The sequence below is a fragment of the Phacochoerus africanus genome, chromosome 1, assembly GCF_016906955.1.
Source record: "Phacochoerus africanus isolate WHEZ1 chromosome 1, ROS_Pafr_v1, whole genome shotgun sequence".
In the NCBI taxonomy this organism is placed as follows: Eukaryota; Metazoa; Chordata; class Mammalia; order Artiodactyla; family Suidae; genus Phacochoerus; species Phacochoerus africanus.
In genome coordinates, this window is record NC_062544.1 from 239,500,128 (window position 1) to 239,517,205 (window position 17,078).

At 39.7% G+C, this 17,078-nt stretch overlaps 1 protein-coding gene across 3 annotated transcripts in view; it reads right to left on the bottom strand.

Annotated features, from left to right (window-relative positions):
- The window catches only part of CMSS1 (cms1 ribosomal small subunit homolog), a 395,641-nt gene that overhangs the window by 77,506 nt on the left and 301,057 nt on the right, over positions 1 to 17,078 (bottom strand). The window contains exon 2 of one of the 3 annotated variants that reach the window (XM_047793848.1): positions 16,406 to 16,560. The exons of 1 other annotated variant lie outside the window; for it this stretch is intronic. In XM_047793848.1, the coding sequence (XP_047649804.1) occupies positions 16,406 to 16,460 (55 nt within the window). In that variant the 5' untranslated portion in view covers positions 16,461 to 16,560. Of the gene's footprint in view, positions 1 to 16,405; positions 16,595 to 17,078 lie in introns of those variants that run through there. One more of the 3 variants, XM_047793860.1, reaches the window with a different exon arrangement.

A 17,078-nucleotide genomic window follows, 5' to 3' on the forward strand; every position in this document is an offset into this window, starting at 1 on the left:
CTACAAAATGGGAATATTAATAGTGCCAAGCATATAGGGATATCACATGAAGTCTTAACATAGTAAAATGTAAACTGTTTAGCACACAATCTGGCACATAAGTATATTCTCAGGAAATGGTCATTATAACCATCATCTTACCCGATTACCTTGGGGCATATGATAATGATGTGGACTCTCAATTTCTTTCTTTCTTTCTTTCTTTTTCTTTTCTTTTTTTTTTGCATTTTAGGGCCACACTTTTAGCACATGGAAGTTTCCAGGCTAAGGGTTGAATTGGAGCTGCAGCTTCTGTCCTACACCACAGCCATGGCAACGCCAGATCCAAGCTGTGTCTGCAACCTACACCACAGCTCACAGTAATGCCGGATCCTTAATCCACTGAGTGGGGCCAGGGAACAAACCCTCATGGATACTAGTTGGGTTTGTAATAACTGAACCACAATGGGAAATGCTCAACTTTTTGATATGCTCTCCTCCTTTGTGTTCTAGTACACTATGGTTTGGTTCTCAACCCATTACTTCACAGGCTCTCTTCTTTTACCTATCCTGTAAAATGCTGGGATCCTCTGAGGTGCCCTCCATTTAGTCTATTTTTTGGTGACCATACACTTTCTTGGTGTTCTTTCTTCTAAGTCAGGAGTTGGCAATTTTTTTTTTTTGTCTTTTGTCTTTTGTTGTTGTTGTTGTTGTTGCTATTTCTTGGGCCGCTCCCGCGGCATATGGAGGTTCCCAGGCTAGGGGTCTAATCGGAGCTGTAGCCACCGGCCTACGCCAGAGCCACAGCAACGCGGGATCCGAGCCGCGTCTGCAACCTACACCACAGCTCATGGCAACGCTGGATCATTAACCCACTGAGCAAGGGCAGGGACCGAACCCGCAACCTCATGGTTCCTAGTTGGATTCGTTAACCACCGCGCCACGATGGGAACTCCGCAAATTTTTTTTATTAGAGGAAAAAACAGTTAATACTTTAGGCTTGTGGGATTTATGATCTCTGTCACAACTAAACACTGAATCATGAAAACATTCACTGAAAATAAGTAAATGAGTGGGCATGGTTATAACAAAACTTGATATACAACAACAGGCAGTTAGAAAATGGACCATAGTTTGACCTACCCCTCCTCTAGGTAGATAATCGAGCTCAGATATCCCTTGATTATACTACTCAGTACACTGCATCTGTCTCCCCTTTCAGACTGTGGGCTACCTGAGAGCCCGTGTCCTTTCATCCTTATATGCTCTCCATGTAGCTTAGAATCTGGCAGATATATTCAATCAACATCTGCTGAAATAATGAATGAAATGATCACATAATATTAATCTTAACAGCTAAAAATTTGTTGTGTCTTGCTCTTCTTCCATGTGAATCCTTCAGTAGCTACCAAAACAAACTATAGAGAAGACCTCATGGCCTGTGTAACACATCAAAATATCTACTAGAATTAACTTATCTTTCCCAAATATAGACAAGAAATTCTAATCCAGGAAATTCACAATTTCAAGGACCAAGTAATATTGCAGACATCAAAATAGAGCTGTCCAGCATGATCTATAAAACAGGACACACTTTATAGGAATTGAGAAACAGCTGTTTCCTCATTTCTGTTTTAAAAAAGGGAATAGACTACAGGGTTCAGTTATATGCTAAGCATATGGAAATAATTTATTTGCTTAAAGAAATATGACATGAAGCTGGCAAAGGGTTCAGTTTGTAAGAGATAATGTCCTGATGGATGAAATTAAGAGGATAAGAAGGATATATACAGAGTAATTTCAGCATTGTGATTAATGAAAAAGGAAACACCAATAAATACTGAAGGGAAAAAAGGAAAAGCAAAGTTCAAGCTGAAAAGAACTGAATATGCTCTGGGGAAGATACTAGCTATAAGAACCAAGCATCACTTGCAATAATAATGACTTTAGTAAAATAAATTTCAGATAAAGATGACACTGGTTTAGGGAAAAATATGGAAACCAAAACTTCAGTCAAAAGTAACAATGTGAATATTGAGTTTCTCTAAATATAGTGTAGAGAATCCTTATAGAACTGAGAACACCTGGAAAATATATTAAAGACTCTGGGGGAGAATTTTAGACTTCTCCAATATACTTAGAAATAGGTAATAGACAAAGAAGCATGTTTAACCTTTTCTTTTTAATTTCCATGTTTTAACTTAACCAGTAGTAATAGTTTTAGTATAATTAAACATTTACTGAACTCCTTTTATGAAAGATTACTCATTTTGTGTGACTCAACATATTCTCACGTGGCAATTACCAGGCAACACTCTTTAGAATTTTGTAAAATCAAAAAGCATTATTGCTGTGAAAAAAGGACCTACGATTTTCTTAAAAAGAACAAAGTTAATGTTGATTTTCTTCATCTTTCTACCTCCTCTTAAGAATTATGAAAGGATTCATTATGTGGCTTCATGAACACTAATTCGTTCATCCTTCAAACATTTAATGAGCACCTGCTATATACCAGGTACTGTGCTAGGCCCAAAGGAGGCAAGATGAGTAAGATAAGATCCTTACTCTGAAAAGCTTACAATATAGTTAGAACAACAGCCAGGTATATAAGCAATTAAAATACAATGTGATGGGAGTTCCCTGGTGGCTCAGTGTGTTAAGGATCTGCTGTGGCTCTAGTTACTGCAGTGGCACTGGTTTGATTCCTGGCCACTTCTTCTGCATGCTGCAGGTGTGGTCAAAAATAGAATAAAATGCAAAGTGATGCTATGGTGATGAGGAACAGATATGAATTGGTAGGGACTTGGGGTGGGGGGAAAGTAGAACTATAAGGGCAGGACCAGGGAGTTTTCTAAGGTGACGGGATTGTTTGCACACTGATTATGGTGGCAGTCACGCACATCTGTAAGTGTGTTAAAATTCACGGACATGTATGTCAAAAGAAAAAAAGGTTAATTTTGATGTATAATAATTTAAAAAATAAAATGAAAACAATGTGATAGGTGCCCAACAACAGGAGAACAGATAAACTCTGATATATTCATACAATGGAACACTACTATAATAAAAGGAATGGACTACTGATAAACGCAACAATATGGATGAGTCTCAAAAGCATGAGCGAAAGGTGAATGAAAGAAGTAGGATACAATTAAACACAGCCTGTATGATTCCATTTATATGGACTTCTAGAGTAGGCAATAGTAACACAGGATGACAGAAATCAGATGAGTGGTTGCTTCTGTATGAAAGGGTGAGGGATGGGTACGGACTTACTGGGAAGGGAACTCAGGGAACTTTCAGATGTGATTTAAATGTCATTAGTGAAAACTGATGGAACTTAAGATATGAGTACCTCTATACATATAAATTATACCTCAGTAAAAATTATGCATTTAGTTATCTTGGCTTATCTCTTTCACAACACAGAATTTCTAATTGTGTTTAAAGTTATATAAAACATTAATGACCTCTCTACCATATAATATCATTTTCTTAATGAGACACCAACATCAAATGCTTTCACTGACATGTGGAATCTGAAAAAAGGACAGACTGAACTTCTTTGCAGAACAGATGCTGACTCACAGACATTGAAAAACTATGGTCTCCGGAGGAGACAGTTTGGGGGATGGGGGGATGGGCCTGGGCTGTGGGATGGAAATCCTGTGAAATCAGATTGTTATGATCATTATACAACTACAGATGTGATAAATTCATTTGAATAATAAAAAAAATGGAAAAAAAATAAATTAGAATTTCTTATGATTTCTTAATGAAATAAATGCAACATTTAATAATAACTCTCATGATGAACATAATTAAAATCCTCGTGCAGAGTATGCAACAATAGGGGGACAAGGAGGGCAGAACTCTGCATTATGTTGAGGTGAGGATCTATTACCAGGGAATGCATTCAGAAGGAAGTGATTTTCTTTGGGAAGCTGAAGAAAGAGTAGCAGTTCAGTGCAAAGACCAGGAAAGGACTGGCCCTCCAGAAGAACACGTGCAAAGTCACAGATATGAGAAGGCTGGGGGCTGTCCTTCTGGGTGATGTGCACACAGGGGAAATGAAGCTGTGAAGGAGGGCTGGGCTCAAATTGTAAAGATCATCCCTTTCCCTCCCCTCCCCTCCAGTGCACCAGTGCTAAGCACTTTAGGTGGACAGTTTAATTTAATCCTTATAACCACCTCCATTTTTCAGAACTGGGGCTTAGAAAGATGCAGGACTTTGCCCAGGTCCCTTGCCCATTAAGCATTCCCACACAGATAGCGTGGACTTTTACCCTCACCCTCAACCATGTGTTGCCTCCTACTTGCCATGCTGATGGAACCTATTGGAAGCTTTTATCTGTTTAGAATTTGCTTTAAGGAGATAACTAGCCTCTCACAAGAATAGATCATTTGAAGTATGATTCTCAATCTTTTTGCTTCAATTCCCTTGAGAAACTATAATACCGTTAGTAATGATGGCTAAGCAGTGATCACCCAAGGCTCCATGTCCCCCCATTCTACAAATATTCCCCCTGCCAAGAGGTTCTAATTTTGGGATTGGGTCAGTAATTAGATGATTGTTCTATAAGTTTCTAAGTGAGAGACAGTATACCCCTGGAGGCCTGAATCTGAAATGGGAACATGAATGGAAAGGCTGGTACTGGGGGAATTTTGTGCAGATGTCTGAGATACTGAGGTAAATAAGATTTGCTGATCAGCTATTCTCCAGATCTTGGTGATGACTGAGATTTCCTGGCTCATGGACTGGCTCAGGTATAGAACTCTTTCAGGCTTGAAGGTTTCAGAGACATCCTTGAAGAGAGGACAATGCCTCTGTGGTGATCTAAGGATTACGGTTCTCTCCTGGAAGGGACCCCAAGAGAGCTCTCAGAAGAGCCCAGGCCCTGATCTTGGAACAGACACTTCCTCGAAAGCTCCTTCTACTGGACAGAGATGAAGATAGAGCCATAGGCTTGGCACTGGAATTAGAAAGTTGCCTTAATTGACAACAGCTTTAAAATAATCACAACAAAGGTACACAGAGCTCTATAACTTATAAAGTGTGTTCACATTCATTACCTAAAAATAATTTTGAGACCTACAAAAACGCTAGAGGTCATACAAGGAAACTGAGGTTTAGGGAGGTTAAACTGCTGACACTGCATATTTGCCTGCCTGCCTGCTTTTATTCGTTAGTTCTCTCCCTCTGTCTCTTCCCAACTTTCTTTCAGTTTTAAAAAATATCTAGCTGTTAGGTTTAACTATGCGCCATCTTATTCTAGAAAGAGTTTAAAGTGGCTTAGCAGGTTACAAAAAAACTGTATAAATTAAAAGTGGGAGTGAATATGAAAAAAAAAAAGAATTAGAACTGAAATCAGTCTCAGAGTTACACTAAAGATGTTTTAGTAACCTATATTTTTGCTATTGAAGGAGTACAAATTAGACTCTAAGTTTCTAGCTGCCAATGGAAAGCTGACACAGGAAACTTTGTCATTATTTAGAGTAGCCATATGCTAAAAACAATAGCAGCAGCAGCAGCAGCAGCAGCAACAACAACAAAACAGTTCCTCAGGAGAAGTACGATTTTAGGTTCTTAATAATCACAACACAATTCAAAATGCACAGCAATTTCCTTTGATAATTTAATAGCTTTGAACTAGCCCTTAAAAGGTGATTCTGGTTTTTACACAAGAGAAACTACCATGTCATGTTTTAAAGAACATGAAAAGTACACCATCTCTTTGAACTCCTGTAGCAAATTCCATTTACAGAAATCAAAGCAGGTGAGACCCCAGTGAACTTCAGTTGCTGAGAAATGTTCAGGACCCAGGGAAACAGGCAGGGTGACTATTACCATGCTTGATACAAAGAAAGAGACAAAAATCCACCTACTGTGCCACAGGAGTAAACAGGTCCTCATAGAAATATTTCATCTTATTTTATAAACTGTTTTAAGTTCATGATTAGGACTTGGTGGCAAATATTAACATGACATTTTTACATCCTACATTCCTTATTATGACTGGAGTGCCACTTTCTATGTTGTACATCTTGCTGCCTTCAGGCCCCAGGGCCAGGATTTATTTATATTGGCTATTTTATACTTTCTTCACTCAATCCTCCAGTTTCCCTTACTTTTATGCCAAGGAACAAGCACAGAGTTTTTCCTTTTTATAATTTATAAATGCAGAAAATACATCCAAGACAGGAGTACCCCTTTCATCCACAGGAAGAGTCTGGGCCACCTGACTCATCAACAGGACAAGTCCAGAAATAGAAAAAGCAATCTGGCCGAAAGGGAAAGATGAGTGGAAACTTCTAATCCAGCACACAGCTAAGGTGCTATGTCATATGAAATCAACTCTCTGAGGTCAGCGATTAGAGTCAGGTTACAGCTCAAACATAATTCTACCTGCTAATTACCTGACCCATTACAATATTTATTTCGTTGAGTGAGATGCCCAGCCATGACTTCCAAGTGTGGGCTTAGGGCAGGGGAAGAAGGTAGACAGCCAGAGAAATAGCAATCTCTTTCTTTTACAAAGAGATGTGTCTCCCAGGCCCTAAAGTGATTATTTCAAACCTCTCTAAGTGAGAGATCAGATGTGTCAGGTTTCTCCCTTTCCAGCAAAATGAGGCACTTGAGATCAAAGAGCTCTTTAGCAACGTGCATAAGATGCCTGAAGAAATTAATTGAGTTATGTTCTGTCATGAGAAGCCCTGAAGTAAGATGGTAACAAAAACATCCTTTGTATGGGAAAAAGGAGGAGGCCAGGTCCAGGAATGGAGCGGCTGGAATAGTGTAGGTATGTATCTTGGGACTTCTCAATGTCCCGCAATAAGGACATTTGGAGTAGCAATAAGATAGAATGCCACTTGCCAGATGGAGCTGTTAGAATAACGAGAATACCACGAATAGGAATGACTTAAATACAGGGAGTAAATTAGGACAACAACCCTTATTCAGAGGAGGTGTCAAGCAGTGCTTGAGGAGTTGGTGGGGGTGAGGAACAGTGGAAAAACAACAGATTTGAAAGCTCGTACGAAACCATGTGAGACTCATCAAAAATAAAATAATGGCATCAACAGGTTCTGTCACTCTACCTAGAGGGACTGCTCTGTGCCAGACACTGTACCAAAAGCTTTATGTCCATGTCCCTGCTAAGGAGTGTCATCCCTTCCCTTCCCACATGGCTCTTAGGTGGCCCTTTACCATTTGAGGATGTTTTTCCTCTTATGGGATGTCCCTAATATTTAAACAAGCTAACGGCACCTGAATAACAAAGCTGGGTGGTGAGTACTGCAAGATGGGGATAGTCTGCCCTATGATTGGTTTGTTGCTGGCCCTGAATCATGAAGCTACTGAGAGGGTCAGGGTCACCAGTTGTGTGACCTGGGGGCTAATAGGAAGGCCTGATCTCCCCAACCTCTTGCTTTCTCCCGATAGTTCTCATTTCTTCCCCTAAATCAACACATGGTGAAAGAAAGGAAAGACTGATTCCTATAGCTGAAGTGTGTAGTTTAATGGCCAGAAACCAGACTTGTCACATGTAATCAAATCATCATAGTGTTGGTGACAGAGTTAAGACAGTTGAAAAAACAGTTGCTATTCCAACTTCCAATTTTCAAGTTATTGTTGGGGCTGAAATTTCTCTCACCTCAAGAGTTTTTATTTTGGAAAATATCCAAAGTACACTTTTAGCCATATTCGGGTAATTGAAACATGAAAAAAATAGTAATGTTTTTCAGTCACATTAAACTCTAACCAGATGCCCTTACAAAATTCTTTTGCGTGTACACAGAACCTTTTATTCTAGTGGAGAGTTATTTTATTCACCCAGAACTATACCCACCATAGACTGAAAATACGAACTCTTTGAGCGGCATGGTAACCTACTGGCATACCATCTCCAGAGAGAACATAAAAAGGACTCCACTGGACTTCCTAATTCTCCCTCTCTATGCACACTCCTGGTAATCCAAGTCAAATACATTTAATAAACATTTACTGAGTGCTTTCTGTGCACCAGGAACAAAAGTGAAGAAGAGTACAAAGTTGGCATGAATTTAGCCAACTTGCAAAGAGAAAATGACATGCAGAATTCCTACCTGACTGTTTGGTTCACCCAAAACACAGTACTTCTGGCATCCTTTTTCTATTAACCACGAGGCAAAGAGAGAAACGGCTTGGGCATTTAGAGAAAAAGCAGTATGGAGAAAAATTAATGACAGGTTGTCTAGAGTCCATGAGTTTCCTGGGGTTACCCTCAGGAAAACTCCAGGCATGACCCAGCAGAACTTTGTCCAGACAGTGTTTGGTCCCCCACTAATCACTTTGACCCCATCCATTCTCTACATGAAAGCCAGAAAAATCTCTTAAAAATGTAAATAGGACGATATAACTTTCCAGGTTGAAACTCCACAGCAGTATTCTTTTTTGCTTTTTGGCTGTGTCCATAGCACATGGAAATTCCTGGGAGAGGGACTGAACCCGTTCCACAGCAGCAACCCAAGCTGTTGTAGTGACAGCACTGGATCCCTAACCTGCCGTGCCTGCCACAAGAGGACTCCCATAGCAGTTTGTTTTTATACATAGAATAATACTCATACTCGCACTTTCCACCACAACCACAGTCCCTGCCATGACTGGACCTCCACTTACCCCTGCAGTATCCCTGTTCTCCTCCTTGGCCTACTACATCCCAGCCACACTGACCTCCTGGGGTTCCTAGGACATGCCAATCCCCTTCTTGCCTCAGAGCCTTTATGCTTACTCTTCTTATGCCTGGACTACTCTGCCTGGTCTAGCTCCTTGACAATACTCAGGTCCAGCTTAAATGTCACCTCTTCATAGCGCTCCTCTGACATCCAAAGTAGGCACTTCCCTCCCTCTCCATTCTCTGTCACGATTTTCTCTTACTTTCCACCATGGCGTTATCACAAGTTATACGATTTATTTGTAAACTTTTTATTTGATCCCTCCCATAGACTTTAAATTCCAAGATGGCAGGAACAAATAATCTTTTTTTCTCTTTTCTAAAATTTTTAAAATGATTTTTGTTTTTTCCATTATAGTTGGAATAATATCTTTTTTTGGTCCTATCTCCAGTGTTCAGAATAGTACTAGATACAGCAGAAAGGCAATAAATAATTGTTAAATGGATGAATAAGCTGAATATAATTGTAAATAGTAAATTAAAAAAGTAGAAGAGGTCATTTTTTAATTTTACGTTTTTACTACCATAAATACTACCATACTAATGAAATCTTGAATTTCTGTTAGAGGTTTTCATGTATTCATTTTAACCAGGACCACCCTGAGTGAACTGGACAGGCTAAAAGAATGGAGATCTGACTTATGACTACAAATGGAAAGTTTCAAAATGACTGTTTTATAACACCAGGTTCTGCATACAATACATTTTGAATAAGGGAGGATTAGCCCTTTGTCATTTAAGCTATTTGCGGTTGAAAGCAGAGTTGCTATTATGTATGTAGCACAGTGTTCCTTAAGAAAAATTATAAAAGAATCTTAAAGTCAAGCATCAGAACACTAAGAATGGAGATAGTATAATGTATCCCTGGGGAGCTTTTGTGAAGCTGGTCTGAGTGAACACCCTTGTCACTGTGGCCTGAGATGCTGAACAATGGAGTTGCCTGGAAACTTAGTTATACTGGGTACCAGGACTTTCTCTTTAACCCTGCTCAGTATCTAAAAAAGATGTGGAGTTTCCAGACTGTGTTCTGTCTGGTTCTTTGGCCAGTAAGAACTATGTCTGGCCTGGCTATACCAAAAAGGGAGACCTAGAATTGTCTTCCTGCCTAGGGATACTCTCTGGAGGGCCTAGAGTGGGCCCTGGCTACTCATGTACTAGATGCATAGTAGCCTTTCTCCAGTCACTTCCTGATTTGCTCAGCCCTTAGGATCGATCTTTCTTCTTGCTTTCCTCAGGGTATTAATTTTTCTGCTAGGTCTATAGCTACTTAGCACCTAGTTTATTCAGATAGGGTTCAGCTTCCTTGCAAAATTCTTATCCCTTCATGCCTCCTGCTCCCCTTTTCCTAGCTGCCACTTGGAATCTGGCCCCAACTCAGGCAGTTCACCTGGAATCATACTGCAGCCACCTGCCCAGATCCTCCCTCCAAGGCTGAAATATCTAACTTGTAATGTATGTTGCTTGTCTCCAGGCTGGATCAGCCTCAGCCATTCCTCATTCTCACCCCACTGAGGTCTCGGCATCCTACATCAGTAAAAAGTGACCCTCTCAGGGATCACATGCTCAGGGATAATCTTGCTTAAACTCAGGGACCACTCTGGGGAAGCTGTGACATAGTGGCTTCTTTAAGGCTTTATGTCAAGGACATGGCACCTGGTGGTGTGAAATTTAAACCTGAGTTACACAATATTCATGAATAAAACAAGAGGCTAAAATTAGATAAGCACCAAGTTTCTTCTCAGGAGAAACAGCCATAAAAAAGCCTCTGGTTCCAAATCCTGAGGGTTTTACACTGTACCTCCTGACTATAATTTTCTGCTAAAATGCCTCTGGTGGCTCCCCACTGTCTACAGAGTACATTTATAACATCTGGGATCAAAGCATCAAGGTCCTTAACATTTTGGACTCAAATAAAGGTTCCACTTTACCTAGGACAAAGCTGGACACCATACCCCTGTTCTCTGAGCATGGAGGCAGCTTGTCATTGCTGAGTCCATCATGTGCTTTCCTGCCAGCAAGTTTGTGCACACATTGTGCCCTTTGCTCTCCTTCTTACACTTCTCCAGGCAGAAACCTACACCTCCCCCAAAGCATCCAGTTTGAATACTTCCACCCCCACCCTAGCAGCGCCCCTTCCCGATATCGCGTTCAAGTAGATTCAGACAGCATGTGTTTAGCCCTATGTTATAATGCACAGCCCATTAAAATTAGGATTTAGATGTGTGCCTTTCCTACCAGATTCTGAGTTTTGCATGGTATATTGTGGGCACTCAGTAAATACATGTTGAAGTGAACTGAAAATTGTGCAACAGCAATTACTAAGACAAGATTTAAGCTGAAAGAAGAAACAAGCTCTCTGTTGATACATCTTTTTATAAGATACGTCATTAGAGGAGTTCCCGTTGTGGCGCAGTGGTTAACAAATCTGACTAGGAACCATGAGGTTGAGGGTTCGATCCCTGGCCTTGTTCAGTGGGTTAACAATCGGGCGTTGCCCTGAGCTATGGTGTGGGTCCCAGATGTGGCTTGGATCCTGCGTTGCTGTGGCTCTGGTGTTGGCCAGTGGCTACAGCTCTGATTCGACCCCTAGCCTGGGAACCTCCATATGCTGCGGGAGTGGCTCAAGAAATGGCAAAAAGACAAAAAGACAAAAAAAAAAGTCATTAGAAAGGAAAACAAGACTAGGATGAAATAACATTTTAAAGAGAAGGGCTGAGAGGGGAGAAAGACTTCTAACTCATGTATTTTCTTGCTCACAAAGAAACTTTCTCGCCAAGGAGAAATTGGTCCAATTTGAGATGGTGCTGGAATTATTCCTTCTCTCCCTTTTCGTCTAGTTTTGAGAGAACTAGTACCCATTAGGAAAAGTAATATGGATACAAAAGTGAAGAGAGCTATGTAGTGATACATATAAAGGCTACTGAGTGATAATAACTATGCCAAGAGAAAAGCATTACATAATGACATCAAAATAGGATACTTGAGGAATGTCTTAGAGCTAAAACAGCTGTCACCTGGTATTTTGGCATTCCTGAAGTATATGAAGAAAGAGCTCCTGGAAACCAAAAAGTACAAATTATTTGTAATAACAAGATTCCAAAGTCAAAGATATGTTTTCCTCATCTTTTTTTAAAAAGTTAAACTGTTAGCATCATTTTCACTTTAGAAAAGCTTGAAACCCAAAAATATGCATAATTCTAAAACATTCCCCATAGGTGGGTTTCAAAGGAAGAGGGAGGCACCCTTCATTATACCAGGTTTTCCTAAACAAACCTATTTACCTGGAGATATTTTTCTACTTTGTGGATTATCCAGATCCCTTATTTTTATGTATATGTCATTAACTCCACTTTTAGGGAACATGAAGGAGAGGATAACATGTGAAATTTGTCAATTTTGCTGCTGTTAAATGTCCATCAGGAAAATGTTTAAAAGCCTGGAATTTAAAAAAGACCAACAGGTTTAATATGTGTGCTTTCTTCTTTCTTGATCTTCCATTTCACTGAGATGATTTTTTAAAGATGCTTTACTCTAGGGTTGCTTCTCTCCTCTGTCCACTTGGTCAAAGTGATCAGTGATGCTTCTTCCATATACATATATTTATTGTGCTCTGATTGTGTGCTTGGGGCTGGGACTACAATGTTGGAGGATGAACTCTGCTCTATAAACTTCCAGTAGTGGGGGAGAGACAAGTATGCTTGCAATTGCAATAAAGTAGGATTGAGGGCAAAGTATGGTTAAGGCTTGGGTGCCGTGGGAGTATTAAGAAAGGACATAATCCACCTGGGGTAAGGAGAGGACAGTGGGAAGGATGGGTCTGGAATGTGAATCAAGAAAATGTGAGGCATGCCCAGGGAACACTGTCTCTGATGTCCTATGATCCAGCTCTGCTACTGAGGCTCCTGCATCTCTTTTCACAATTCACAGGAATAAACAAATAAACTCATTTTAAAATGAGTTTAAAAGTCACCATATCTTCAAGAACTGATACTAATATATCTCTCAATACCTTGCAGCCATCTGTAGTGATAACTATTAGTAAGAGTTGAGCAAAAAAAGCATAAAGTTATGTTTCCCTGGGTCATTTTCCAACCATCAATTGACAGACTCACAGAATATTAGTGCTAAGATAGAACTAAGATATCTTTCAGTACAAAACTGTCACAGAGGAGGAAACCAAAGCCCAGGGTCAGTGAAAAAAATGACGTTAAAATATTAGGAATATTTTTTCCTGCTATTTCCCTTCTTTACTTGGTTGCTAGGTTACCAGTGACTAGGTGGGAATATGACCCTTTAGAGAATTTATTCTGGTTACGTATACGTGTACTCATAATTCCATCAGCTGTCTGTTCCACTAGAGAACTATAAGTCGGCCCAACTCTCCTGTCTTTCCTCCCCCTGAAGATACCATTTGCAGGAGACACTGTGATAAGCAGGCTACAGGAATGGGAGAGAATATCTGTCTTTGGGACTCGACTTCTGAAATTTAATTGATAGACTAATATCAATTCCACAGACTCAAGGAAAAATTAATCATGATGGAATTCATGATAATTTTATTTTAGGATAAACACAAGCAGATACAATTACATTAGGTCTGCAAAAGAGGCCCAGTGGGTACTGTTAAAATGGAAAATTAAGAATTATTAAGACAACAAATGACTACTGTCTTATAAAGTTACATTTCAAAAATCTATATTATCATATAATTTTAAGTGAAAAGTTATTTAACTCTTTCAGACAAAATCCAATTTAGGCCTATTATGGTATGTCAGAATCTCTTCAATATGCCATGTGAAAAGGGAAAGTTCTGATAAGGAATTAATTTTTTTGTAATCATAATACAATATTATAGAAATGCTATCTAACAGAGATATAATACATTTATATAATGTTAAATTTTTTAGTGTTCTCATTAAAATGGTTAGAATAAATTTTAAAAATTGTAGTAAATATTCACCATCCTAGCTTTTTTTTTTCTTTTTTTTACTTTTTTAGGGCCACATCTGTGGCATATGGAAGTTCCCAGGCCAGGGATCAAACCAGTGCCACAACAGCAACTGAAGCCCTCTGCAGTGACAATGCCAGATCCTTAATATGCTGTACCACAGGGGAACTCTCTTAGCCATTTTTGAGTGTACAATTCCGTGGTATTAGGTACACACTTTCACCTTGTGGTGCAACCATTATCATTATCCATCTCCAGATTTTTTTCTATCATCCCAAACATAAACTCTATACCCATGAAACAATAACTTTCTCTTCTCCTTTTCCCTCAGCCCTTAGTAATCTTATCTCTATGAATTTCACTATTCTAGGTAGCTTATTTATGTGGAATCATACAATATTTGTTCTTTTGTGTTTGGCTTATTTCGCTTAACATTTATCTTCAAGGTTCATTCATGTTGTAATATATTATCAGATATCCATCCTTTCCTTTCTTCCCTGTTATTTAGGGCCATACCCATGGCATGTGGAAGTTCCCAGCCTATGCCACAGCCACAGCAATGTAAGATCCAAGCTGCATCTGTGACCTACACCACAGCTCAGGCAACACCGGATCCTTAACCCACTGAATAAGGCCAAGGATCAAACTCGAATCTTCACAGATACTAGTTGGGTTTGTTTCTGCCTAGCCACAATGGGAACTCTCTACATCCTTTTTAAAGGCTGAATAATATTTCATTGAAGGTATATTCTTCCTTAGAGTAGAAAGTTTATTTAGGAGCAATATATTTGCATAGTCTCAAATTATTTTCCCATAAAATATTTACTAATTGCAAAGGGAAAAAACTGTAACTTTATAGTGGACAATTGGTAGATACCACCTTAACAAAGTGGGGCTGGTATGGACCAACACCATTTATATATCTCCTTATATGATTAACTCAGAAGAATACAGCATTGATTTTGTGGTATTCCTGCCAAAAAAATGCACAAACTCAGTCTCATAATAAAAAATAATATCACACAAAACTAAGCTGAGGAACATTTTACAAAACATACTCTTCAAAAATGTCAGTTCACAAAAGACTAGGAAAGACTGAAGAACAGCATAAGACTGAAGAAGAAACATGACAACTAAATGCTACATATAATCCTGGACCAAAAGGAAAAAAACAAATTTTCATCCTATAAAGGATATTATTGAGATATTTGGTGAAAAGGTGAAGGGCAACTATGAATTAGAAAGTAATATTGTATCAATGATAATTTACTGAATTTGATTGTTATACTATAGTTATGTAGAAAGAATTGCTTTCAGGATAATAACACCGAAGTATATAAATCGATTCAGAAAAATAAACACATATATATAAACAAAAGGGGGTGGGAGTTCCCGTTGTGGCGCAGTGGTTAACGAATCCGACTAGGAACCATGAGGTTGCGGGTTCGGTCCCTGCCCTTGCTCAGTGGGTTAACGATCCGGCGTTGCCATGAGCTGTGGTGTAGGTTGCAGACGCGGCTCAGATCCTGCGTTGCTGTGGCTCTGGCGTAGGCTGGCGGCCACAGCTCCGATTAGACCCCTAGCCTGGGAACCTCCATATGCCGAGGGAGTGGCCCAAGAAATAGCAAAAAAGACAAACAAAAAACAAACAAACAAACAAAAAAACAAAAGGGGGTGGATGGGAAGAGGGAAATCAGGAGGAAAAAAGGAGGGGGGTAGAAAACAAATGTGGTAAAGTGCTAAAAATGGGAGAACCTGAGTGCAGAGTATATGGGAATTCTTTATTATTCATGTATCTTTTCTGTAAGTTTGAAATTATTTCAATGATAAGAGTTGAAAATATAGAACATGGCTTTTGGTGTGACTCAAACCAAATTTTAATCCCCAATTAGATATTTATTAACCATGAGACTCTGGGGAAGTTAGTTAAGTATTGTGAACTTCGGTTTTCTTATTTGATCACCAATACAGGGAATGTCTTAAAAGGAAGCTATGAGGATTAAATAAAATAATGCACAGATTCAGCACTGGCTGGTGGAGACTATGTTTGGTAGAGGACCTGACACCAAACTGGTGATGCAGTATGTACTTGCTGAAGAGATGGTCAAGCTCCTTCTTCCTGCCCCTCCCCCTCCAATCGGAATAAGTGATACCACTTAAGAGAAAATTAGATTCCTCAAATTTTAGCAATGCAAAGTATGAGTTTTTTCTTAATACCTGAATAATAGAAAACAAAAACCTTTAATAATAATAATAAATACCATCATATATTTGAATGTCGCTCTAACGTTTCCTCAGCACTTTGTACTTTGTCTTTGTGATGGTGAATGGAACAGGCAGACATTCAAGTTAAAGTTCAACACAGCGTTAATAACAGTGAATCTCTGCAGTGCCTTGGGTTATGACTGTCAAAAAAGAGGTCATGCCCTTGTTACTTAAATCTCAAAAAAGGCTTGCATCAGTTCTTAGTTGCAGGGTACAAAATCAAGTGCAGTCTAATGTCCATCTGGGCATCTGTTCTTAAGATGCTGGCACTGCTGTTTGTTTGTGGTTCATAGTGTATTTGGGGCAGAGAAAGGGACCCAGGTTGTGCCTGGGAGGTTTCCTCTCTCAGCCAAGATGTGCACATGACTTCAAAATTACCCAAGAGGGTGGTTTCAGAATTGCCTGCCAAAGAGTGGTGTCTTCTAATCTGGAGAGCAGCTGCTGGGCACAGGCATGCAAACATACAAACACATACACACAGACACACTCACGGAGCCTATACCTGCCTCTACTTGTTTGCTCTGGGCAGATGGCTCCCAGCTTTTGGGTCGCCTCATCCTGCAGCTCAGTTCAGTTAGCCCCTTTCTTCCGTGGAGATTGGCAAGCTGTAGGGTGAGGGATTCTGCAAGGTCGTCTGTCTTCAGAGTATGAAGGACGCTGCCCGGAGAGGGAAGAAGGTTATATTTAGTGTTTGGGCCCAGTCAGTGTTGGGCTCCTCACTGCCTCTCCTCAGCAGATCTGTCAGTAACTCCTGGTTGCAATTTTTCCGTGGCTTTGAGGTCCACAAAACAAAAACTGAGAAAGTGTCCAAAAAGAAAAGAAGAAAACATTGTTGGTCCCTGGATTCCACTATTGGATTTTGGTGGGGATGAGAAGAGAGAACTACTGAATGTGATCAAGAAAAGGCACCTGCACTGTAAGGTAAGTGTCCCTACTGCTATTGAAAAGAGACTTTGGGGATGTTTCTGTGTTATCCAATATCCAGGAATTGCCAATACTGCTCTCCAGGAGCAGGATCTTCTGGGTATTACGCAAGGGAGTACAATAAATCTCAGGTATGATTAAGGGCTTATAAGGGATGATGACTTTTAGGCCAATATGAGTAAGCACTGCTTGCAAAATAGAGAACTATTTTGACAGTAGGCATGTTCTGATAAATTGGTAGATATAGAAGA